Source organism: Dysidea avara, chromosome 6 (assembly GCF_963678975.1).
Source record: "Dysidea avara chromosome 6, odDysAvar1.4, whole genome shotgun sequence".
NCBI classification, from domain to species: Eukaryota; Metazoa; Porifera; class Demospongiae; order Dictyoceratida; family Dysideidae; genus Dysidea; species Dysidea avara.
The window spans coordinates 18,210,860-18,238,644 of record NC_089277.1 but is presented as its reverse complement, the minus strand read 5'-3'; the positions used below and the strand labels follow the sequence as shown (position 1 = coordinate 18,238,644).

Below are 27,785 nucleotides of genomic sequence, written 5' to 3'. Positions count from 1 at the left end.
AGTAGTGGGGAATTTGACACCACGATTTGTCAAATCCCCTGTATTCCCCCACCACCCCAGGGTGGGGCATAAAATTGACAAGTGCATAGGAAAAGACAATATTTGACGTTGGACAGTCCTATTAAATTTCCATTGTATATTAATATGGCCTTGGCATCTGCAGAACACTTGGTGTTTATAAATCATTGTAGTTTTAATATCATTCACATTTTTGTACTACAAAACGAATTACACTTTAAAACACACTTAAAGTCTATCGTTTGTCGGTGTGACCAGGGTGGCCGAGTGGTTAAGGCGTTGGACTTAAGATCCAATGTGCGTATGCACACATGGGTTCGAACCCCATTCCTGGTATGGGACCCTGACACCTTTTTTTTTCGCTGTCAACCCTTTTATATCACGAAAATCAGTTCGTCTGTTTTTGTTCTTGTCCGTCAGATGTTTCTGTATCACACAAGCAATGTGCGTAACTTTTTACTTTCAAATAAACTGTAAACCACAATCACTTGTTTTCGTGTTATGTTGTGTTGTTATGGGTTACAGGTACGGATGCGGGTTTGTATATTAAGTCAAAACATGAGAAAGCTATGAGTTTGAACTATGGGGAACTGCTCTACGAAGTTTAATAGAGCGCCCACGAGGTTTGGTTATAAGCGCTATATATTTAAGCTAGATTTTAGTATTCTACTCCGCTAGAGAGGTAACACTGGTAACTCTCGGGTTAGACAACGCCGGAAAAAGTACCGTTTTGTCAGTAATTACAAACAGTGAGTTGTAGTTCTTTTGTTGTTGTTGTTTTTTTTTTGCAGCAAGTACTAGTGTGTTTTGTTTGTTTGCTGTTGTCTGTGTGTGTCATGAGGCTTCACTACAGGTAACCAGGAGGATGTAGTTTCAACGGTTGGATACAGCAGTACTCAAGTACGACTAAAAAAGTGCAACGTCACAATTTCAGACCTTGGTGGTGGTAGCCGTATTAGAGGAATATGGAGTAATTACTATGCTGAAGTAAGTATACAGCTATGTTTGACATATTACAACTTTACTTAATGTTTAACTAACATACATTGAACATAGCTCATCTATGCACTTTGTACATAGTTGAAACTTGCACCATCACTTTTAATTCTTTACTCCATTGTATTTGTTTGTCTATTTTTTGTAGTCACATGGTGTAATATATGTTGTCGATTCATCCACAAATGAAAGAATGGCAGAGTGCAAAGAAGAATTACATAAAGTATTACAAGACAGTAGAATCAAAACAAAGCCATTTTTGATGTAAGTCTCGACACACACAGAACATACACCCACTTGTTTACTTGTACTGTATATAATTGTGGAGTAAGAGTACAATTTTTCTTTTTAAATCTACAGATCCTTAAGGCATACATAGAATATTATGCTGGTTTGTTACAGTATGTGCGTAGTAGCTATAGTGATATACATGCATGTGTAATGAAGCACGTATTAATATATTATAGTTTTGCCAACAAACAAGATTACGATAATGCTGTGGATGAGATCGGTGTATGCAACCTCCTTGATATTGAGAACACTCTCGGAGACAGCAAAGAATGTTGTAGAGTTGTAAGCTCCTCATATATACACTATACATAAACACTTATGTAATTATTACACACAGGAGCCTTGTACTGCATTGTATAGTGCCAACAATGGTAAGAAGGACCCAGCTATTAGAAGAGGTGCAGTTCAGTACCATGTATACTATTGTATGTGTGCTTACATACATATGTGTTGTATAGGTATAAACTGGTTGTTGGTTTCTATCAGAGAAAAGTACAATGAGATTAACGAAAAAGTTATAGCAGATGTTGCCTTACAGGTACGTGTAGGATAATGGTTTATGGTAATACTATAGTCTGTACCTGCTATAAATAACTAAATAATATATTATGACCTAATACTTAGAAGCTACATATGATTACAGAATTGTTAAGTGTAGCTTTCTGTGGCATTTTGAAGATGGTTTCTTCCCTCCATGTACCCACGTTTGGTTGAATTTCTTCCTGATGATTGTAGCAATAAGTTTCACCTACTTATTCAGGTTGATTAAAATGGCATTGTTGAGTATTATAAATACCCTGAAGGAGTATAAATGCCCCCCTCTGGATGGTGGTGATCCGCAAAAAAAAAATCCCCCCTCAAAAAATTGCACTGTACAATATTTCAAGTAGTCGTGGTATATTTAGCCTTGTTGACTGTTTTCTGTAAAATTTAAATCCCTTCATAATTTTACAATAGTGTATGTTTTTACATTAAGAGGTTGATTTTTTTAATAGAGAGACATGCATGCTTGTACAGGATACTAAATGCATACGTGTTATGGGCTGGGCTAGTAAGGGCGTGTTTATAAAGTGTGGTAATACAATTTTTTAGAGGGAAGCAGAAGCGCAAGACAGACGAGAGAGAGCAGAAAGAGTAAGAATAATAAGAGAAGAAAGAGAACGGTATGTTAATACTAACGCATTTATATATATATGTTAATATATGTGTTGTACACTGTAGGGCTGAAGCTCTAGCTGCTGTAGCTGCAGAGGATAATGACGCAGGAGGGGAACAGGACAATGATGATAGTGACTCTGGAATTGTGTCTACTATAGCACAGGTGAGTGTCCACTGCACACATGCATGTATGTAAAACTGGGACCACAGAAACATTATGTGTGTGCGTGTGTGTGTGTGTATGGTTCACACTATATTGGGGTGTCCCCCCTTACCCCAAGTACGCATTGTGGTAATTAATGGGTAGATGCAATTGTAGGCAATGTTGATATAACATCTGTCTAGACTTCTCGCATACATGTATACACAGTCTTGGGCACCTGTACTGATCCTAATAAATTATTATTATTCAAATTGTGTTCTCTACATTTCTAGCCTTTCTTGTGCTACCATACCTTGTACCTACAACCATAAAAAACACCTTTTGGTCTATTTTTTACTGGTTGTTCTAATAGAGTAGTCTGTATATAATCTGTTTTTGTGATGCTACTAGCATTTACAATTTTGTTACTATGAAAATGTACATTAGCTATCTTACACTGTATTTCAGTTAGCTACCATACTTTTGATGTTAAGTTTGAATATCATGTATATAATATGTATATGTACATACACACACAGAACATGTGAACATAAACCTACATGAATATAAGTAGGTACTTATATTTTAGTATACATGCATGCACGTGGTTTTAGTGTTAATAGTATCGGTGTGTTATAGGACCTGGAAAATAGCAGAGTTGGAAATATTGGTCAAGTCAACATTCCTGAAATAGTCGCAGTCAAGGAACGTCCACCATCAGAAGACTATGTAGATGGTAGTACAAAGAAGGCATCAGAGAGACTAACAAATAGTGATAATGAACACCAAAACCAGTCGGGATCAGAAAATATTAACAAAGAGCTACAAAATCAACTTGTAACAGAAACCAGTGACAATGTACAGCAACAACAACAAGAACAAGAACCAACATTAGAAGCAAGTGATCCTGGTAAACAACAAGGATCAGATGAACCACTCCCACAGACTATTGCACAGCATAAAAGACTAGCAGTACTAAAAAAGCCTAGACGAGATTCTGGGGTATGCCCACCCAGTTGGAAAACAATACTAAGTCCTAATGATCCCCAACCCTCTACACTAAATGGTATCCCAGAGGTGAGATGTGTGTACTTGTAGTGTGATTGTGGGTACATCTTCAGACATATATGGTCCACCATAACAAACTGTGTTGTTCATATTTGGCTAGTAATTATTGTAATCTAATGGGTAGCTTGAAATCACTTTAAATATTTGACCAGCTGTTACTAAAATTTCCTTTCTTATCTATGTACATCAGAAGCTGCATGAAAGTTTGAATAATGCATATTTTTGGCTCCTGTACTCTTGTCTGTAAATTACACTCATCCTTGTATGTAGTGTGCAGTAATGCCCACTTGTACCATATTTGTATAGGTCTGTAATATACTCCACTCTGCTTCGTTGCTCATTGCACAATCTAGAAACCCTGAAAAAGAAATATGGCCACATTGTTGGTACATAGATTTCAGTGGTCTAAGCAGTTACCACATTGCCTCGAATTAAGGCCAGTCCCATATTAACACCTGGTCCCGTTTAGTCGCAGGGGGTACAATTCCATACAGCCTATTAATAGTATTTGAAGGATGGAACGAATAGACTTCCTTCTGAAAGGAATAAACAGCCAGGCCATAATATCAAGTATAAGTCCTCTCAAATAAAGAATACTAAGTAATGGTTCCGAGGTATTCGTTCTGATTGTATACACATGTGCATGTAAATTCAATTACTTACAGTTTACTCACATTTGCAGCTTCTGATTAGGTTATTTAATGTAGTTAACATATGGCATCACAGCGTATGTAAGAATTCTTGCTCCCAATGCAGTCTTTTTTATGGTTATATGATTTGTTTGTAAACATTTAGTGTATACCTGTCCTGTCTAACATAGACACTTCTGTTTATTTTATATATATATATAGTAGCTTCTATTTATACTGACAGAAGCTTCCATGTTGCCTTTTGTACTACTGTCCGTATCTTTGTCATTTTACAGGCTTACAACAAAGATTTCTTAGGAAATGGACATTTAGAGGGTAGAAGACCCTATGGTGTGCGTCTACAGCCATTGCCAGCCAGGGGTAACGATGGAACAAATCGGAGATGGAAAGTTTCTTCACTCTTAAAAAGGAATAATAGAACTGCTCCCATTATGGAAGAAAATGAAGATGTGTTGTCTTCAGAAAGTAAAATGTCTGTGACACAAAATTCTTGGGTTTCTCCTGAGGACAGTATGGAAGCTTTTAAGAATACTATTGCATCAGTGCCTGCTACGAGATTGCCATTGAATCTGTTTATGAGCCCTATGAATGGTAAGACATTGAATCATTTCAGTTCTCTATGTGAAGGTCATACATGCACATGTACATACGTAGACACACAGTCATGCTACACACATACAGAATCGTACAATACACTACGCATGCTATATACACTACATACATGCGTGCCACATGCACACACACAACACACATGCAATGTACACATGCAACGTACACAATAAGATGTATTGATATTTGATTCATGGAGTTGACCATGCTTGCTCTAGCAGAAATACTTAAGAATTATACTCAATGAGGAACTAAGTAGCATAAAGTAACAGCTGTTAATAAGTTATGTGTATGTTTGTGTGTGTGATTTCCCAGTGAACATTTTAACAATGAAGTATTGTGTCACCGATTCACAGGAATCATTTAGTGGTAGCTAGGATAAGTTAACAGTTATCTGATGTCATGTTGAAGCCTTTCAAACATATGCTGGAATGTATCAAAAATCCTTGCACACTCAGCGCACATTAAGCATTTTACCCTTACTTTATATGTAGCTACAGACTGCTAAATCAGACAGGCATAGATATATACATACGTATCTTATCTCTGTGTGCTAGAATTAACTTTGTCCTCTTGTAAATCCTACAAACTACTTGCTACCTCACATATGCTGGAGCCCTTATTGGTTCCCTTCATGTGGAGCTTCTGTAAATTAACCAGAGGCAATATACCAGAGTGTAGCCAGGTTGCAAGTCTCTGTACTTGGCTTATTTAACTCCTAACATGTGAGCACTTGATGTTTCCTCAATCAATCAGTGATATAACCCCTAAAATTGTGTCCTGTCTAACCACAAGTAGTCAATTTGTATGATTTTATCTTGTAGCATATTTGATTATGGTGATAATGTGATATCAATGGTTTTATCATATCCTATCTGTGTTTTAATAGGCTCTCCAATGTTACCTGGAAACCAGCAAGTATTTCTACCAGAGGTGAGTAATTTGAACTCCTTTTTATTGTTTGTTAAATACGTGTGTTATTTGGTAGGATTTTGCAAAAGAATCTTCCGATAGTTGAACTACGAGGGCAGGGCAATTATATTAATCGATTTAATCATCATTTTTAATGCACATTTATAGACATAATTATGCATTTATTTCTGGTGTTGAAATAGCACCAGTTACATTCATCAAGGTGTATCTATTCTTTTGTATAACAAATGAGAATTTTATAATGACATTTCAAACATCACGCCATTATCATGGCAATTACGAATTTTGTTTGGCTAGAATCGGATAGAGCAATTCATAAGGAGTTGAATGATACCAAGTTTTATGTATATGGTATTTGATCGTGTCTAGTGCTTGCAATTATTGGATGTAATTTGACGTAACTCAACCGGTAGTTAATAAGTTTTTGTTATCGCGGATTTACGTAATTCTCCGGTTATGTTGCATTGCTAGACCTTCCGGAGCCATTTGGAAATTCAATTTGATATAATTGTACGGCGTATATGTGTGTCATTAGTTTCTTCGCCAAGGCGAGATCGTTCTGCATTTCAGTAAGTTATACGTTAAGTTACTAAACTGTAATATGTCTGCATTATGTGTGTGTTTCGATTGCTATTTACAATTAACTTAAGAAAACACCGTGGCAAAACGTTTGACTTGTGTGTTTAACGTGTAGCGTTTTACTGTTATTAAACGAATAGTCGTGTGTTAGAGGTAGCTACACACGCTTAAAGTGTCCATTGAATTTAACACGGTGAGGTGATTATAACTTGGGCCTTTAGTTAGGGGTGGTGTCGCTTTGATCAACACTTTAATATTGATCAGGCAAAGAGAAGCAGTTTTAGCCAGTGAGCATTGTTTATATTTGTATTTCAACCACCGGAAAATCACTGTGGTTGTATGCAATGGGCTGTGATATGCAATAGACCAAACTCTTTGTGTATGATTTTTGTGTTGTGTTCTCATCAGGTTTTTCCTACCGACTAAGTATACAATATTGATATAATTTATCAAAATGCCACCACCACCACCGCCTCCTCCTCCGCCACCACCACCCATTCCTCAGTACATTGCTCAACCAAGCAAGACACCGGTTAAACAGAGTAGTGGTCCTACAAAGAAAGGTTCAGTAAAGAAAGGGCCACCCTCTCTGCCTTCCCGAGATCCTGGCACACAGTTGATGAATAGAGGGTCGATTAGTGGCCCGGAAACGGCACCAAAACCAAAACGACGTCGCTCCAGTCAAGATGATAGACCACCAAGTGTGAATTCTTATTCCAGTCGTCCATCAAGTTCAGCATCAGGGCCACCTGTGTTGCCAAAACGAAGTTCAAGTACTCAATTATCTGAGAGTCCTCCTTTAACTGAAGGTTCATCACCAACCATGGTGCCAACACCACCACCACCACCACCATTAAATGAAGTAGTATACGAGTCTGTGGATGAACTGGTGGCATCAGGGCAGTACCAACCGCCTCCTCCGCCGTCAACGCTTAACCAACAAAGTGACGACCAAACAGAAGAATCACTATATGATTATATCCCTGCACCGCCTGTGAAACCAAAACCAAAGCGATCCTCAAGTACTTTGTCTGTGCAGAGTAATGATGTACCAATTACAAAAGCGGAGAGGGATGCAATCCGGCGTGTGTCTGCTGTGATAAGTGATGAATTGCAACAGGACGAGCATTTAGCACGGGCAAGTTTTCATCCCAGTGTTGGAGACCAAGAACTAATTGATGATGTATATGAAGACACTATGGCTATAACTGATGAAGTGTATGATGATACAATGAATGTAAATCAACAAGCTCAACAGTACAGACAGTCAATGGTTAAGAATGACTCACTAACTGCAGTAGTACCTCAACCGCCACCCCCACCACCAATAGCCGGCTACGAGGAGGCATTGTATGATGATACTGAAACTGTAACTCAACAAGCAACACAATATATACAAGCAGCAGTGGTTGATCATGCTGATATGGATTATGATGAGTTAGCACCTCAGCCGCCTGTTGCAGCCCCTGTAGCTCCACCCCCTCCACCGGTAACTCAAACATTTGTTCCTGATCAAGACTATGATGAGCTGTCTCCAGCTCCGCCCCCTCCTGTGGCTCCAGCTCCTCCCCCTCCTCCTCCTACTGTGGCTCCAGCTGAGTCATTCGTGCCTGATCAAGATTACGATGAGTTGCCACCAAAACCAGTAGCCTCTGTGCCACCCCCACCCCCAGTCGAAGATGAAGATTATGATTTGCTTCCACCAAAACCTCCAGCATCTCAACAACGTCCTCCTCCACCACCGCCAGTTGCACAAACAGTTGTGGAAGATGACCAAATTTATGACTCTCTGCCGCCAAAAGAATCAGCTGACGAAGGTGATATTTATGATGTGTTACCACCCAAGATGTCAGCACAACCAGCTGCAACTGCCCCTGACGAAGGTGATATTTATGATGTGTTACCACCCAAGATGTCAGCACAACCAGCTGCAACTGCCCCTGACGAAGACTACGATGTTCTTCCACCAGCACCAAGAGTACCTAGTACTAACTATGACACTATTGTTATTAAAGATCGTAAAAGTGGACAAGAGACCACAGACAGTTCTATGTTACCTGAGCTAGATGTACTCGGGCAACTTGTTGGTGATGACGCTCCAGAGGAAGACACTACCAGAGGACAAGGTGATCTTGATGGATTCAGTGCCCTAGATAATGTACTGAGTAACATGGGAGCCAGCGAGGACAAGAGTAGCTCAGAGGAAGGAAAGTGGGACCTGCCATCTGGAGAAGATGATGATGAAGAAGGTATATTTGTGTTCTCCATGTTACATAGATAAATAACAAGTACAATACACAGACCACGTAATGGTATTAAGTATACAAATAGCCCAAGCTTAGTGCATATTGGTAGAAGCAGTGAACACCTATCTTTTAATAAGGCTACCTCATTCATAGTGACCTTGTTGAGTCGTCCTAAAATGACCTCTTTTATGAGACCATCTTATTTTAATGCCATTTTTTATCCCAAAGGTGGCCCTATTAATGGGATATATATCACTGATGCAGCAAACCCTGTACAAGAATTTTAATTTATCAAATTTAGCCTCACAACATTTGTATACCCAATGTTGTACATATTTTTGTTGTAACTCAATTACATGCGACCATCAGACTAAATCATTTCACTGTCTTCACTATTGCTTGTAACTCTCACATGTTCCCTGGCCATTTACCAGCCCATTATAGTAATCAAGTGACCATTGTTCATTCTCAGACACTTATAATATCATTCATCGTTCACTCTATAGTCTCTTGTGTATTCATTGGTGTCCGTATGAGGGTGTGTATGATAATTTTAAGCCTGTATATGGTATAAATTTGTTGCATATTATATATAGTAAGCATTTCAGCTAGTCAAAATGTCCAAATCTCTCAGGTGTTTAATACACTATATAAATATCCAGCTTGTAGTCAAAATGTGAGCTTAATGAATAGGTTTTAATATTCATAGTTTGATGTCAGATCGCTTACGCATCTTGTAGATACTTAGCAACTGACAATATACGTAAATAGTTAATGAAAAATTGCTGGCACTGCTGTATTCAAATTTTAAACAAATATTATTTGATCCGACAAGTCACAGTCATATCTTCTGTCTAGTAATGTACTATACAGTTATTGATACGTGTTTGGCTCAAATAGATTTGTTATGGCTGCTAGTTAACTCTGTCTACTCAGGTAAATCCCATAAGCCAGTGTGCTGGTGTTGTGTTACAATAGGCTTGTATTATCATTCCACAGCTGATCAGCTTTAAATTGCTTATCATACGGCATCTGATAACAAGCACTGATGATGCTTTAGATGTGAGATCTCTCATTGCGAGCTTGTGATTTTGACAAGCTGGTAACAACTAAATGTTGAAACGGCCAGTACTAAAAAGGTGCAATTCATGATACGATGGTCTGTTGGTCGTAATGATGGTGCTACAACTTGACAATTTTGACCAGGAAATTCATGCAAATATTGTGTGTGCATACTTGTGTTTCTGAAGTAAGGATACAATACATACATTCCTCATGCTCATGAGCATGTGTGTTGTGTGTTGTGAAGCATCCTGTGCTAACTGTTCAGTAACCAGCCATCTGAAAAACTGCTCAATGGCTAGGGTTGATTTTAGGTCATACCTAGAAGTGAACAGTGGAATTTAGTTTTTAAATTGTTTGCAAACTTAAAGAAATCATCCTGTTTAGTCCGAGAAATGATTCAACCTAATTATAAATGTTAAAAGTTGTATTGCATATATATTAATTTTACATTTGCACTCCTACCTTTTTGTTCAAGCAATAGAATTTTTTACAACAGCAGGATCATGTGTATTGACTTTTACGTGTGTCTCTGTCTGTCTGTCTGTCTGTGTGTGTGTGGATGTTGGGTGGGCTCATCTGGGGGAACAGTTGTAACATCAATGGGTACCTGGTGTTTACTGAGGAAGCATATGCCCAACTGTCCTCATCTCATTTAGTGATGTTGGGGTTGTTGTGGAACTTCTGGTTCTGCAACCTCTCTCTGTGAGACCTGTACAGTCCTCCTGCGGGTTACTAGCCTTGCCCCAGGAGGATTTGCCTGCCAATGCTCAAGCACCTGAATGGTGCACAGGCATCCCAGTGCTGGTTCACTGGGCGGTAATGTGTGTTTCGTACGACTGCCATAGGCTTTGCTTTGTGTGTGTGTTGTGTGTGTGTGGATACGTGCGTGTATATGTTTGTGTCCATGCAGACCATGTCTGCTTTTGTGTGAGCATTTTATGCAAAAAGAAACCACTTATTTGGAGAGCTCATAAGTTTGCATGGCTGAGATTTTTAGGGAAAGCAGCCTCAAGCAACTGAGGATCATTTCATGGTTTGATAATAAATACCCTCAGTAAAGGGATCGTTATGTTAGACTAAAATGATAAATAGCAAACTGAGAGAGTTAATGAACATACCAAACACTAATTGAAAGTTTTACCGAATGTGAAAGAATTCTTCATTTGTGCTAGGGACAAAGCTATTTCTCATGTATGTGTGGATGTGTACTGTGTTTATTATTACTAGTACAGATTTGGTGTGGGTAGCATTTATCCCCCTTACGAGCCACTCTGGTGTCAGCTTACACTGTCACCTGAACATTTGTTGTGCATAACAGAGCTGTGATCAGTTATATGATAATTGCAGTGTGTCAGTGTGGAGAACATTGATGTGGCGTAGTGTGTGGGTTATATATGATGATGTGGTTATGATAAGGAATCACCCCCACTAGTACTGTAATTAATGGCTGTCATTATTAGTGGAGCATGTGCTTGGCCAGATGTGTGTATTCCTAGTTGATTTGATTAGTAATTGTGTTTATCCAGCTTTGAATTAGTTGTGTAATTATGTAGTTTGCCTGCAATTTGAAAATGTCATGTTAAAACAGATGTGTATGGTATGTGTGTTGTGTAGTTGTTTTAGTGTAGTGTGTGCGTGTGCACGTGTGTTCATGTCAGTGTGAGCGTGTAAATGTCTACTCGTAGAGTTAGTTGTATAGGTAGCTACGTACAGAACACTTGTACATACAGTATTATACACACAATACATATAGACCCATATTATTATTATATGTCTGTTATCAAAGTACTTATCATGATGTGGTGTGTTGGTGTAGCTGGTACTAAAGGGGACGATGATTTACTGGATGACTGGTTGAACGATCTCAACAGCATCACCAGTTCTAACAGTCAGCAAGTAAGTGGTTATGTTGTCAATGTTTGTGTGTGCACACTACACCAGCTGTTGTGAAATCTGTTGATTACACTGTTGAAACCTAGGCCATCTTCAGACAAAAAAATATGGCCTCGATAATATAGTGACCTGATGACCTCAAAATACAGTACGGCCTCACTAGTTTAAGTGCATGTGTTCTAAGCACACCTTGGTTTTAGATTTAGACAATTAATGAAGGATAAATACTACATATTTTACGTATACAAACGATTGCATACACGTTTGAAAAATGGTGTATTACAAGTATGTACTATCAGAGTGGGCTGCATGTTTGTATCTTCTGTTTCCTCTATTCGAAGCCACCCTAATGATAACTGAAACTGATTACGGAAGTATCTGTGTGTGTATTCTGCCATTGGGTCATAACAGAACATTTCATTTAGTACAGTGATATAATTTTAGTAGCACAGCACACACACAGGTCTGGTAGTATGGTGATACTATTGACTCAATGGGTGATTATGACCCATTGACTGATAATTGCTAAGTATTTCGTTCACTTCTGATGATTCATATTTGAAAATTTCTATACCTTGCTATTTAGTAATAACTGTAGTTTTGTTTGGGTTGAATAAAACATTTAGTTAATAATTTGAAGTTGTAGAAATGTAGAATTAAAGAATCATTGAAGGTGTACATGCTTGAGTGATCCATTTATTCTTGTACCTTACAGTCAATGTTGAGAAGTGAGAGACAAAGTACAGTTAGCACTGTTAGTTCTATTAGGTCAAGAACATCATCATCCGCCAAACTTGCGGTAAGTAATTCTGTGATGATTCTTAATGGTGTTTTATCTTGTGTCTTTTATTGTAGAGCAAGTATGCCAGTTGGAGAATGTCTATTGCTGCTTTTGCAGGTATGAATACTGTAGTGTCTGCATGCACGTGTGTGTGTGTGTGTGTGTGTGTGTGTGTGTGTGTGTGTGTGTGTGTGTGTGTGTGTGTGTGTGTGTGTGGGTGCGTGCACGTGTGTCCATGTCTATGCATACATGTATGTGTATGTGACTCTGTGTGTGTGTGGGGGGGGGGGGGGGGGGGGGGGGGGGGGGTATGTATAAATTGTGTACCTTTGTCTATAGACTATTTATGTGAGTATACCACTAAGTGTGCATCTGAAAGCAGTAAGGCAACATCCTTTATTCCTGTACTACAGTGTTAGTTAGACATTTTGGCTCTCTCTTGACTTCATGCTCACTTACCAAGTTTAGTGTTAGCAAACAAGTTAATTTGATCAACACAGCTGTCACCATGTGGGCAATACTACATGTGTTAGTGAGGAGGTCATGAGTAAGTATGACTCCTTTATGCCTTTTATATAGGTGACCACAAAGACAGGTTCTACATGTATAGAAATGTACGATCACACGTGCATACATACTATTCTCGCTTGAACTCATGCGCACACACTACACACACACACACACACACACACTCACACACACACACACACACACACACACACACACACGCACACAGTATTGTACACTACAAACTCTATGCTTTATTTACAATATGTTTCCTGTTTGTGGGTAACACAATAACATGACCATTTAATGGGCTATCATCGTGGGAGTCAGAGGGAGTCATTACATTTATTGATCACAACTAGTTTTATGTGATAGTAGGGAGACCAGTTTGGTGGTTTAGCACTTCATATTGACTATATACATACAGTAGACATTGCTGTAACTATGTATGTACATATATGGTGAAATTACTGCACATATATGTATATATAAAGGTTTCTATACTGTATGTAGTGAACCCAAAGTGATTGTAATGTCTGTATAGATGTGGACAGGTTATTTGGCTGGCCTATTAGAGCAATTCTTGTAGTGTTAGGGTAATTAAGCTAGTCAGTGTTATTGGGTGTTGTTTTGTGTACGAACTGCCCTGTTGGTCTGCTAGTAGTGTGTGTAACATGTGTGACAACGTTGTGTGGGTGTATATATATAGTGTTGCCTGTGTGCATGTGTGTGTCTTTGTATGTAGTGTCATGTCATGTGTCTGTGTCACAACCCATGTACACATACTCACACATGTTGTAGTTCAGTAGTATGTACTAAGTTGCCAGTTGCCATGGAGTATTATACAGAAGGTATACTACAGTAAGGAATCGTGAAACATTATCACACACGTTTATTGGAAAGTATTACTGAATTTCAAAAATTATTCATGCCTTTGGTCACACCAATAAATATGTGTGATACAGACAACAGAAATTAATGGTTTACAAAACACTGAACTATCAAGTAGTAAGCTATGAATGTAGGTTAACTGTCTCCCAGGAGAAATGGACATGTTTATAAGACATTTGATGACCTTTACAAGGGAGTTGTATTGTGTGTAGATGCCTTCTTCAACTTGAAAGTACACACTACATGTGCTTGTTGGGTATATCTAGTCTCCCTAATAATAGTTGACATATTCTTGTAATAGTCCTGACTTTCATTTTTGTCAAGGTAAGAAGTGTATATACGTTGACCCTAGCCATAAGAGATGAAGAAATTGGAAGTAAATGTGCTTGAACTTTGTGATAAAGTACAACTTTTCGTGTACACACACATTTCATTAAAATTAATATGTTATACCAAGAGTTCATAATATAAAAAGAGAGGAGAGTGTCCTACTATAGCCTGTATAAACTGTATCTCGAAGTTATGATGCAATACCTATAGTCACTTTCAATGTGTTAGTTGGTCAGGCATGCACTCAGCATTAAGTTTCAATAACCAGCTTCAATAGGTAGTTCACTGATGGCATTGTCAACACTCCTTAACACTTTACGTGTTGACATGATATCCTAAAGAAATCAAAGTTTTACTACATTACTTTGAGATATGCATTTATACAGGCTATACTGTAGTAGGACACTCTCCTCTCTTTTTATATTATGAACTCTTGGTATACTTGAAGTCTAAGGGGATTCAGTTTGTATTGTAGGTGTGTGTGTGTGTGTGTGTGTGTGTGTGTGTGTGTGTGTGTGTGTGTGTGTGTGTGTGTGTGTGTGTGTGTGTGTGTGTGTGTGTGTGTGTGTGTGTGTTTGTGTACGTACACATGCATACCCACTGTGCATTTGTGAGTGGCATTATGTGTTCTTGTGTGTGCGTGCAGGCGTGCATTTGGTGTTTCATTACAATTGTATTTCTTTACTATAACAGAGGCTGGTGATCCTGACCTTGACAGCTTGCTGGCTGATCTTTGCAAACTTGAAGAAGAAACAGCAGCTGCTGCAGCTGTTAGTGATACCAAACCACCCACAGTTACAGGCAACGAGGAACAAATGTCTGGAGAAGAGTTTGCCAGCTTTATGCAGAGTCTACAACAGAGCAAGAACATTATCCATGATCCCATCTCATTGGCTATATATGATACTGTCAAGTTAAGTAATCAGCCTAGTCAGACATCATTGAAATCAGAAGTGACGACAACAGCCACAACCCGAAAGGATAAAGCTAACAGACCTCCGCCAATACAACACAGTGGACATTTAGATGTGCAGCGACCATCTGTCAGTACTCCTCTCTCACCCTCTCATGTAAGTGGCAACTGTGTATGGATGTACCTAGATAGTTTATGTAAGGGTATTAGTCTTGGTGTTTTTACCTTAGAACCTATTGTACTCTATGTAACAGTCTTTACAGTGCAATTCTTAAGAACTTTGTTGCGGCTAGTTCTCAGTGTTATCATTTTCTGTAGGAGCAAGTACAGCAACAGTTGGAATTGTTTGCTCAGCAGCTTGAACTTGACGAGTCACTAACTCCTGTAAGTGTGTGTCTGTGTAACATGTATGTAGTGCTCACATACGCGTGTGTTTGTGTGTGTAATACATGTGAATAGTGAGTGTGTGGCTAGTATGCACATGTGGTACTTTGTTAAGGTTGCTTTAATTTGTCTGGGAAAAGCAGTCTTATCAAGTATTGAGAAACACTACTTTTTAAGAGTTGTAGCTCTACAGTGGTTAAGGCAAGTTTTATACCTTACCAGAGTACACACTCTGCAAGTAACCAACAGCTAAATTTCTAGGTTTCCCAGGTGTTTTGCGTATCGGTGGGAAAGTTCACCAAGGGATGGCAAAGAGCTGCTTTCAAAACAAAAGAGGAGCACATGGGCTCAAATTGGCAAAATGAAATTAACAGCACAGGTCTTTATCCAGCACCACAGAGTTTGTAGTGAAAAATTAATCTTGCTGTCATGGGTGATAAGACCGGTTTTCCCAGACCCAGTCTGTATGTACGTATGTCATTCAACGATGTTTCCTTTATACTCTTTGTGGCACCAGTAAAACTTTTTCCTTTTTACTATATACTACCTTAATAATCAATATCCTTGTTGTATAATTTTTGGCACCAATGACCATCAGAGGTTTCAGTCACCAAATATAGTACGTAACCTGCTGTGAATACATACATGTTTTTGTAGGCTGAAAAGGAAAGGAAATTACAAGCTGAGAAGATAAGGATTGCCATGAACAAACTGAAAGAAGCCAGGATAAAGAAGGTATGACACCATGACATCATCACTGACCTATAACATGTTTATATCACAATTGTGATTTGTTGTGTTGAATTGTGTACTAGTAATGTTGAAACTACATTCAATACTTTTATCATAATTCAAACAATCACATTGTGTAGTAAGACACAAGTGATGTCAATACTGATTCAATGATGTTGACAAAAAGTTTACCGCCATAAGATGCCTTTAACAATACATTAAAATGTGGACATATTTGGTTCAATAATTTCACCTAAGCTTTTGAGCGAGATTTTACCCAACCAATACTGTCATGTTGTCATGAGGGAAAATTGAGGCAGGTTTTAGGGTGATATTTTATCACAAGCCATGCCCACACCTTCGTCGTCCCCACCATACAGTACTATCATACTGCATAATACTATCGTACTCTATGCTACCACATATGTTGTTTTTTTTCAAACCATATGCGTGAAACTGTTGCAGTTTTATTATGTTAGGGCATTTTCATTGCTTGTATATGGTTCTGATGTCTAGGTGTGGGCTTGCACCTCATTTCTTGTGATTGCTTTGCGAAACTCGTGTAGGTGTAGGTATCTCATTCTGCACCCACATGGGTGTAAAATTTTTACAGACTGTTGATATGTGAGATGGATTATATGTTAGACTGTTGATGTGTAGTTGTGAAGTGGCTTTTTCTAGACATGGGTGAAGTGTGTCTCTGTAAACGCTGTGTAATATGGTTGTATAACAACTTGTGCTTAGCTCAGAAGTAGAAGGTCCTTTGAGTTAATAAGAAATTACATAGCACAGCAGAAAGCACCCTTAGAAATTTGAGAGTATTTTGTTACATTATTTAGTGTTCCAGCCCTTAGCACCAAATCCCTTCCTAGCACACAATTCAAGAGCAAGAATAAAATCTTATATTTGAGTGTAGATTAACAACAGGAGCAATTAGGTATTTGACCACTCGTACTATGTGTATGTAAATACACACACACACACGCACACACACACACCACACGTACAGTTGTATACAATTAGACACACATACATTTCATGATGTCTGACATAACCCACAGGTGGTGGTGAAGGCTATCAGTGTAGATGGTTCCTCCAAGATGGCAGTGGTTGATGAACAGATGGACGCTCGTGATGTTTGTATAATACTAGCTGAGAAGAACCATCAAAACTTTGGACCCAACTGGACTCTAGTAGAACGATTAGAAGACTTAGAACTTGGTGAGAAGCGTAGTTTAATTTTTGTAGATATGTACGTATGTACTTGTGGATTATGGATGCATGTATATGGACGGTGTTTTCTTGCCTGGGGCCTGGTTTCTGTTGGGTCTTGATACAATAATGTCACTTTTTTTTGTTTGCAGAACGTGTTCTTGAGGATCACGAGAAAGTGATAGATGCGTTGGCCCACTGGCCAAAGGTACATCGTAACACAACACATTTCAGGAACAATCCAAACAAATACCTACTCCTAACCAGACCCCAGGTATGTGTGCACATGATCTCCACATGTACCCGTGATGTGATGATGATGTGTTGGTAGATGTTGATACCTGATTCCCATTCATTGTCGGCCGCAAAAGCTGCCGCCTATTTTAGTGAAGAGAAAAAGAAAAATATGATCTTAAATGTAAGTCTATTCAGCAAGCTGCCTTATTTGAAATTACATATATGTGCAAGTACATGAACAAGTCAATATAATTTTATTATTCAATCTCTCTTGTTTGCTTTGCAAAGGAAATTTTCAAAGATGGCAACATACCAAAGGTAGAGGGAGAACTTTACTTCAAGGATGGCAAAAGGGCCGGCTGGAAGAAGCACTTGTTTGGCATTAGATCTTCTGGCTTCTATATGTCCAAGTCAGGGAAAACTATGGTGAGAGACCCTTGAATGTTTACAATTACAAAATTATATGTAGAAATATTAGTTGTATACAATTTTATTATAATTTTAGGATTCGTTGTCATGTGTGTTAATTTATACATGTAGTCATCAAAGGATGTCCAGAGGGTTGCTACATGGAAGGAGGTGTATGTGTTCACTGGTACAAAGGATTTCAAGAAACGTTACAAAGCTCCTGGTGTCTTCTGCTTTTCTTTAGTTGTAAGTGTGTGCTAGTCTGTGTGTATGTATGCAAGTGTTGTGCTATATCTTGACGGTTTATGTGGTATGTGAAGTACACAATCACATACATGTCCATATACACGAACGCACAAGACTCTTTGTTTATCCAATAAAATTGAAAATGACTGTAAGTTCCATTAGAGAATGTTTCGTATGCAAAGGAGTATTTTGTTTGCATACGTGTATGTTCTATTAGAACATTCAGATGTAGCTCTACATATATCTGAAGATGAATGGTCTTCAATTATCATTCACGTATCTGAACCCTGAGATGAGAGTCTTGTATGTACACATATTATGGTCACTGTATTTTTGTTCCACATAGCCTATGGGACCGATTGACAAGGTGTATCACAAGATCAAACATTTCTGTCTTCCCACTGGTACTAAACATGACTATGATGTATGGACTACTGGGATAAGAATAGCTAAGGTACTGAGTGTTTGTGAATGTGTGGTGTGTGGTGTGTGGTGTGGAGATGTAAACTCTAATGTCCCAGTTTCTGATTGTACTTTTTAAGTTGCAATATACATTTTAATGTTTACTGTACATCAAATACTGCTGGGAAATGTTTTATAGATATCACATGCATTTTACGATGCGTAGTTCAAGAAAAGTTTGGCCTTCAATTATTATACCTCTTATTTTTTGCTGCTCATGAGACACAGCTGTAACCTGTAGTATGTGATGTTGTTACTTGTATGTTGTGTTTTGTTGTATTTAGTTTGGCAAGCAGTTAGTTACTGACTATGAGACGACAAAGGAGAAGTGTCCATGGATGTTACTGGAGAATGAAGATCTTTCGAACGAGCAAGTTAAGAAAGAAACGTCACCTACTGACCTCAGCGCTGCCACTGAAGATGAACTGAAAGCATTGGTGAGTACTGTCAATAAAACATTTGTTGCTAATAAAATGTGGGCAGTTAAATTCAGTATTTTTATATGTTCCCATGGTAATGACTGTTGTATTAGAGTATATCATCAGTGTCTGTCATTGCTCTATTGTAGAGAAGTGATATAGTACAGAAAGTTGCAGAGGTGAACAAGACCAAGTCCAAGTTTGGATCAGTCAGTATGAGATTCCAGTCCAAGAGGAGCAGAGAAGAGAAGAGTAATGTTAACATACAAGTTGGTAGCAGATCACCTGCCTTGGCAAGAAGTTCACAAGGTATGTATATTGTGAAGAACACCTATCTTCCAAAATGCTGACCAACTTCTAATTAGTTAATAATAGTTAAAATGGTCATCTAGATCAGAATACCTAGTTTTTTATTAATGTACGTACGTACAAACATACAAAGTTTATAGAATATAAGTTTTCAATTGTGATTTAACTATTGTAGCGAGTGTTGATCAGACGGACAGTCATGTGATCACGGGGCCAGTGATAACTGGACCAGTTGGTACTACTAACAACAAGGCTAGGCAGGCTAGACCACAACGTTCTGTACTAAAGGAGGCCTTCAAGAATGCTTGGAAACAAGGAAATATTTCTACTCAAGTAAGTGAAGTGTAGGTAAACTAGAGAATTTTCAGTCACTGATTATTGAATTCCGTGTGTAGTGTAGCGTAGTGTGGTAGTGTACAAAATGTAGTTGTTGTGTGTGGTCAGCAGTACTATGTACGTAGTAGCAATAAATGTCAAATCTGGTGTAATTTTCATTTTGCTGTTTATTTGTACAGGTTGGTGGTTTCGATGAAGAACAGTGGCCAACATTTTCCACTAAAGCTGCTCCATTGTTTGTGTTAGAAGATGACCTAGTGGAAGACTCCCCTAAGTTGGCTCACAAAAGATTGGGAGAATCAGCCTCATTAACTGGCGAGATGTCTGGAATGGTGACACTGAAAAGAGGAAAGAAACCAAAGGATATGGGAGCACCTCGTGAAGATGATCAGTCTGCTCCACAAGGGAACAGCTCACCATCACAGGGTACTCCTTCAGATGCACAAAGCATCAGCAGCAGCGATAACAATTCACTGGTGTTCCAAATGCACAAAGAAATGGAAGGAGTTGATAAACGTGCTAGTGTAGTTAGTATTGAAACAGCCATTTAATGAATTGTGATATTTATTATATTATTATTATCGTGGATAATTCTTATTATATACATGTTTTGATTTTTATATCATTTTTTTCTTTATTGTTCAGTAGTGTACATGTCTGTTGTATGGTGTATGTAGTTAGTATTCCCTTTGATATTATTACTATTATATTAATATCTTGGAACTGACAATGACAAACATTAGGCTAACCTTCCCCCATCGTAATACATAACAACAACACATTATAAACTCTTGATAATACTCTTAGTGTGAATGTCAAGAATTTTAAATGTAATTTAGTTCTATGTTTTGCATGAGATTGTGCCACTAGTCAGTACTTCAAAGCGGCTTATATATTTATCTATGAATTTAAGAGCTAGAGGTGCTTAATATTTTCTGTCACTGTGTATTAAGATTGATTTTCCACATCCTTGGCCAGTCATAGTAAACTCTTGACTTAGTTTTTAGAAGTAATTGTCTTAAATCTGATCACATTTCATGATAAATTAATTCCATTATAGAGACTTGCAAAAGTCCATATTATTAGATGTGATTGTTTATCATCTCACTGTCCACATGGGAAAATGCATATTATGAGATCATCAGAGATTAACCATGTGAGCTAAACATTTCCTAAGGGCACATAATTTACAAAATATTATACTCAGCATGCCATAATTGTCCTGCACTATACTACTAGCACATAAATCACATTACAGTGAAACCTCTATTAAACATACTTTGGGACCAACTGACTTTGATGAAATTTTACTGTTATAAGGAGGTTAATTTGCAGTAGCAGAAGGAGATCTATCTAGCTGGGGACCTTAAAACTGTCCTTTGCATTGGGGTTAAATGTACAGTGTCCTTACAAGATGGTTAACATGGTGGGCTACAGCCCATAGGTAGCAGCCATGGGTTGGAGATCTCCTTTAGCGCAATTTTTGTTTTTCTTTTTTATCTAAGTTTTGCCGATCGGTGTCAATAGTGGTCACACTATATTTTCTTAACATGTCTGTAACACTTGTTCCACATGCACAATTATAGGCCTGAGCCTATTATGCTCAAAATTTTACCTATTATTCTTTACAGAATTTCCCAAAAAATTCTCCAATTACTCTTTTTGTTATTCTTGTATCCAGCCTATTATTCCATAATTATTCTCATTCAGTATATATCTGTGTCTAGTCGCTTAGTTTTCAAGATGCTGCTATAAGTAGTTTTGTCTGCTATAAGTAGTTTTGTCCGAATTATTAATAGCCATATATGAAGCATTCCACCTTACACATCATTTTTCTATCCATAATAGTTACAGCAGACTTAGAATAGCTATCTACAGTAATAATTCAAGTGCATTTAATTATTAGTATATTATAATAATATGCTGTAACTACTTTATAGCTTCTAAGTTAGGTAGATAATAATGCTCAAAGACTTGAAGAAGATACACTGGTATAAGATGTACAAGTTTCAGAATTGCAGATAATCATGCAGTTAAATCCCTGATGCTGTCTGCAGATTGTTAACATGAAACGATCTGACTGCTCTATTAGAGTATTTGAGCGTTCTATTAGAGTATATCGATCTTTATCATTTGTAGTAGCTTAACTCTTTCTTCTATAATCAAGAAGAGACACGACCCCTAATTCCACCGATTATTATATTCCCATGGTCGTCCGATAATTCTAAAATTATGCCTGTAACCATCCTATTATTCCAGAATTATTCTCACGAAATTGGTGACCTATTATTCTCAAGATTATGCCACTTCAACTAAATCTTTTGTTTCTCGGACTGAAACTAGTTGAAAAGTGGGTCGGTAGGAAGGTATAAATAAAATAATAATAGGTGGTAATAATTTTTTAAACTGAAGTTATGGCAACACGTGCATAAACTAGGGCGTTCAATAACAAACTGTTAGTTATAGTTAGTACATCTAAATTACCAAACGTCCATCCATAGTCTGCTTTTACAACTCTTCTTGCAATAACCAAGCTCGCCCCATGCATGAGATATGGATGGCCAACAATACATCGACGCCACAAACTCTCGTGATCGAACACGTGATATTTAAAAATGAACAAAAACATTTCATTTCCAAATTTTATGGGCCGGTCCGAGAAACAAGAAATTTAGTTGAAGTGGCCTTATTCTGGCATAATAGGCGCAGGCCTACACAATTATCAGTTGAGTCACACAAATCCAAAGTAATTGCAAAGTAGAAATTATAAATGTATACTTTCCTATAGATTTTCATGATCCAAAATATCACTGCATAAATAGGCTTGTGCCAATTATATGCTGGCATTATTTTGAGTACAATAGGTTGGTAGATAATTAACGTCAAGCATCATATATACTGTATACACCAAAAAATGGCAAGTAATGTTATATGTGTTAAATGTTATCTAATCCAAAACAGCCAAGCTGTAAAAAAAAAACAGTGCGGCCCTCAAAAGGCTATGGTGAAAAAAGATGTGAAATCCAAGGTGGCAGCCAAGAAATGGCTGTGATGGTAGGTTAATGGTAAAAATTTTAATAACGACAATTCAGGTGAATTTTTGTGCCGCTTGGTCTTGGCAAAAAATTCACCTAAATTGCCGTTATTAAAATTTTTACCGTTAACCTACCATCACAGCCATTTCTTGGCTGCCACCTTGGATTTCATATCTTTTTTCACCATAGCCTTTTTGAGGGCCGCACTGTTTTTTTTACAGCTTGGCTGTTTTGGATTAGATTTCATTTCTTTTTGTATTTGTATACCACAAACTTTGGGACTTTTTTAACCTGTCTTTTTTTCTTTACCACAGGAAGAAGAAAAGATGAAGCAGATGTACTTTAAATATTTCTTATTTTATCAGTAAATGTACAAATTATATATATAATACATATATTTATTACAGAACTCTCCATGGTGGTTTCTTTGTAACTGAACACTCTAAAAGGTGACTTCTTCTTGATGCCCTCTCTACAGGGTGAATTGTTAGTAGCTGAATAATCTACAAGGTAACTTCTTCTAGCTGATCTCTCTACAAGGTGATTTGTTTGTAGCTGAACTCTCTACAAGGTAACTTCTTCTAACTAATCTTTCTACAGGGCAATTTGTTTGTGGCTGAATTTTCTACAGGGTGATTTCTTTGAAGCTGAACTCTCTACAAGGTAACTTCTTCTAGCTGATTTTTCTACAGGGAGATTTGTTTGTAGCTGAACTCTCTACAGGTGATTTGTTTGCAGCTGAACTCTCTACATGATGGTTCTTTGTAGCTAAACTCTCTACAAGGTGACTTCTTCTAGCTGATCTTTCTACAGGGAGATTTGTTTGCAGCTGAACTCTCTACATGATGGTTTCTTTGTAACTGAACTCTCTACAAGGTGACATCTTCTAGTTGATCTTTCTAGAGGGTGATTTGTTTGTAGTGAATTCTCTACAAGGAAACTTCTTCTAGCTGATTTCTCTACAGGGAGATTTGTTTGTAGCTGAACTCTCTACATGATGGTTTCTTTGTAGCAGAACTCTCTACAAGGTAACTGATGTCTGTACAAGGTCACTAGTTTGTAGCTGAACTCTCTATATGGTGGTTTCTTTGTAACTGAACTCTCTGCAAGGTGACTTCTTCTAGTTGATCTTTCTACAGGGTGATTTATTTGTAGCTGAACTCTCTACAAGGAAACTTCTTCTAACTGATCTCTCTACAGGGAGATTTGTTTGTAGCTGAACTCTCTACAGGTGATTTGTTTGCAGCTGAACTCTCTACATGATGGTTTCTTTGTAGCAGAACTCTCTACAAGGTAACTGATGTCTGTACAAGGTCACTAGTTTGTAGCTGAACTCTCTATATGTGACCAGATTTGCGAAAAGGTACCTTTTCACACACAAAATTTGACCCATTTTTTGATCTTTGATGATTCATAACTTTTTGATCATTGCATACAATTGCCTGAAAGTTTCCATGAGTGCAGCTAAAGTATCTGGCTACATTTTGAAACTAACAGCAAGTTGATCAGTGTACGGAATCAAAAGTTACATCATTTTGTTTGCTTGCCTGTAAAATGTGTGGAAAAGGTACCTTTTTGCAAATCCGGTCACATATGGTGGTTTCTTTGTAACTGAACTCTCTACAAGGTGACTTCTTCTAGCTGATCTTTCTACATGATGGTTTCTTTGTAGCTGAACTCTCTACAAGATAACTTCTTCTAGCTGATCTCTCTACAGGAAGATTTGTTTGTAACTGAACGCTCTATAGGTGATTTGTTTGCAGCTGAACTCTCTACAACATGGTTTCTTTGTAGCTGAACTCTCCACAAGGTAACTTCTTCTAGCTGATCTTTCTACAGGGTGATTTGCTTGTAGCTGAACTCTCTACAGGTGATTTTTTTGCAGCTGAACTCTCTACATGGTGGTTTCTCTGTAGCTGAACTCTCTATAAGGTAACTTCTTTTAGCTGATGTCTCTACAAGGTCACTAGTTTGTAGTTGAACTTTCTACATGATGGTTTCTTTGTAACTGAACTCTCTGCAAGGTTACTTCTTCTAGCTGATCTCTCTACAGGGTGATTTGTTTGTAGCTGAACTCTCTACAAGGAAACTTTTTCTGGCTGATCTCTCTACAAGGTGTTTTGTTTGTAGCTGATCTCTCTACAGGGTAATTTGTTTGTAACTGAACTCACTACAAGGTGATTTGTTTGTAGCTGAACTCTCTACAGGTGATTTGTTTGCAGCTAAACTCTCTACATGATGGTTTCTTTGTAGCTGAACTCTCTACAAGGTAACTTCTTCTAACTGATCTCTCTACAGGGCGATTTGTTTGTAGTTGAACTCTCTACATGGTAGTTTATTTGTAGCTGAACTCTATAAGGTGATTTCTTCTAGCTGAACTATCCCTTTCCATATAGTTGCATGAACTCCCTATAAGGTAACTCTTTCTAGCTGATCTCTCTACAGGGTGAATTGTTTGTAGCTGATCTCTCTACAGGTTGCTTGTTTCTAGCTGATCTCTTGAATTCTCTTCAGGGTGACTGCTCTATTAGTTTGACTGCTCTATTAGAGTATCTCGATCTCGCATTTGCTGCACCAAGTTGGATTTCGTATTATAACTCCGTGGCTTTAAGTCTGATTCTTCTACACCATTGAAGAGCCTTTCTTAAATGATTACTCCATCTATACAGCGATTTTCAAAGCATTCCCCCTAGCGGTTTATCTGGTAGGCGTGGCAAGTAGTCGTTTTTTATTAGCTAATCTCGATTGCGTAATTGTTACACACTGTTGGTTTTTTCGTTGTATCTTCCTGGTTTTTAGCTCAATTTCTTTCAAACCACAAAAGGTTTGAGGTTCAATAGTTAACCTATTCACCCACCGATTTTCAGCTTCTTCCCATACGCGGTTTACCCTGTAGGTGTGACAACATATTGGTGTTATTTTTCGTGAATAATCGATCATACCTCTTTACTTGTTTATCGTATTCTAGCCACAGTTGGTACAGAAATGCGCCTTTATACCCCCCTTCTGTGTGCCAAAGTTCAAGGCAATCGGATATGGCGTTCGCGTTTTATAGCAGTTTTTGTAAGTGTGCGAAAAGAGGAAGAAAAATAAGAAGAAAAAAAACGAAGAAACTAAGCCAATTTTTGAAGTCGCATATCTAGGGAATGCGTGAAGCGATTTCGCTATAATTTGGAATGTGGAGTGCTGAAGGTGGAGGGAGTGTCCACAGCAAAACTCGTCTTGTTTCATCAAGGCAGCACAGAGCTACGGAGGTGCGACAATTGCGTTTTCTTTCTTCCTGTCAATATACTGCGGGTGTTGCGCACCGGCTTCTTGGGCCGCACGACACACTACCGTGTGTCTTGATTACTGCATTCATGCATAGTATTTATGGTTGATTATTCACACTTTGCAGAAATAAGATCAAGATACTCCAATAGAGCAGTCACTTATCCTATTACAACGGTCAAACATACTGGTATACTGTAATAAAACAGTCAGATTTTATTTTATTATTGCTGTGAAAACTTCGTAAGCGGAGACTACACACAGGGGGCAAAACCACTTATACATTACAAATTCTTGAATTGTTCAAAAGAGTCAATTTCTTTGATGTAGTTGGGTAAATTGTTCCACATCATACAAGCATTAGGTCCAAATGAATGCTCGGGTCTTGTAAATGGAATTGGGACATTTATTCATGCATTGTGATGGTAGATTCTGCTGTTGTGTTGTTAGATGAGGTGATGTCACTAAGTGGGATACATGCAGGGCCGCCCACAGGGGGGGGGGGGGGGGGGGGGGCAACTGGGGCATTTTCCCCCGGGCCCCAGCCTGAAAGGGGCCAGGGCCCCCTGTATACCTGTTTAAAAGATCGATATACTCTAATAGAGCAGTCAGATCTAAATACTCTAGTAGAGCAGTCACAGTATTCTTCAGAGGAGCAGTGTAGCAAGCTTATAGATAAGGAGATATGGTTGGTGATGGGTAGTTATTGTCATTGCCAACAGGTTGTGACCTTTTTTTTTTTTTTTTTTTTTTTTTGGTCTTCACCTTACAACTTGGGTGAAGGGCCCCACTTTATATCTTTGCCCTGGGCCCCTTAATTTCTCTGGGCGGCCCTGGATACATGTTAAATTGTGGATGATCTTAAAAAGGAGAAAAGAGTTATGCATATGTCTATGATTTTCAAGTTGTTGCCAATCAAGACACTACTAGTGCGGTAGAAATTGTTGGTAACAAACCTTGCAGCTCTTTGATTAATTTTTTCCAACTTCTGTATGTCTCTTCTTGCATATTCTAGTTGTGGTTAAACTAAGGAGAAATAGGCAGTTTTCTTTGAGGTGTTTGTTGTTAAGATTTCTTTGTAGGAAGGATAGAGTACAGTTGGCTTTAACTGTGATATTATGAATGTGTGTGAATGACCTTAGATCTGATTATATATAATTATATACTTACTTTATATATCTATATATATACTAAACTTAAGTAGCAGAGTGCTTTCCTACTATTGTAAGGATTCTTGGAGTTGTGGCACATCACTGACTGATATGATTTCCTTATGCGAGCACACTAAAGGTACTGTGAGTCAAATTCCAAACAGATTGGTATAACAAACCAGTGGAGACTCTCTTTTAAAACATGTCACTATAATAGTAGTATCACACTCTCCTACCACACTATACTGCAGTTAACATTAATAAGTTTAGTACGCATTTAGTCAAGCATATCTGCACTGTATGTTACTGTTTATGTATACATGTGCGTACGTGCGTGCATGTGTGTGTGTGTGTGTGTGTGTGTGTGTGTGTGTGTGTGTGTGTGTGTGTGTGTGTGTGTGTGTGTGTGTGTGTGTGTGTGTGTGTGTGTGTGTGTGTGTGTGTGTGAAACTTTCAACCAGCAGTACAAGAAAAGATAAATGGAATCCTTGTAATGCAACAAGCATACAACACG

At 38.1% G+C, this 27,785-nt stretch overlaps 2 protein-coding genes and 1 non-coding gene across 3 annotated transcripts; all 3 read left to right on the top strand.

Annotated features, from left to right (window-relative positions):
- The first annotated feature begins 264 nt into the window (after positions 1–264).
- LOC136257607 (ADP-ribosylation factor-like protein 13B) lies at positions 265–6,124 on the top strand. The gene is made up of 13 exons (XM_066050856.1): positions 265–641; positions 697–767; positions 872–1,005; positions 1,163–1,278; positions 1,482–1,587; positions 1,643–1,703; positions 1,764–1,843; positions 2,398–2,468; positions 2,527–2,626; positions 3,245–3,682; positions 4,599–4,914; positions 5,822–5,865; positions 5,921–6,124. The coding sequence occupies exons 1-13, from the start codon at positions 601–603 to the stop codon at positions 5,948–5,950; spliced, it is 1,608 nt and encodes a 535-aa protein (XP_065906928.1). The 5' UTR covers positions 265–600; the 3' UTR covers positions 5,951–6,124.
- On the top strand, positions 272–354 carry Trnal-uaa (transfer RNA leucine (anticodon UAA)). The gene has a single exon. It is a non-coding gene; the product is annotated as a tRNA-Leu (tRNA).
- Positions 6,125–6,322: 198 nt separating the features above from the next.
- LOC136257602 (uncharacterized) lies at positions 6,323–20,539 on the top strand. The gene is made up of 18 exons (XM_066050842.1): positions 6,323–6,434; positions 6,853–8,693; positions 11,572–11,651; positions 12,364–12,447; positions 12,504–12,546; positions 14,851–15,227; positions 15,389–15,454; positions 16,112–16,189; positions 17,248–17,407; positions 17,551–17,672; positions 17,730–17,816; positions 17,924–18,061; positions 18,176–18,289; positions 18,636–18,743; positions 19,036–19,188; positions 19,320–19,479; positions 19,655–19,812; positions 19,995–20,539. The coding sequence occupies exons 2-18, from the start codon at positions 6,899–6,901 to the stop codon at positions 20,364–20,366; spliced, it is 4,095 nt and encodes a 1,364-aa protein (XP_065906914.1). The 5' UTR covers positions 6,323–6,434; positions 6,853–6,898; the 3' UTR covers positions 20,367–20,539.
- The last annotated feature ends 7,246 nt before the right edge of the window (positions 20,540–27,785 follow it).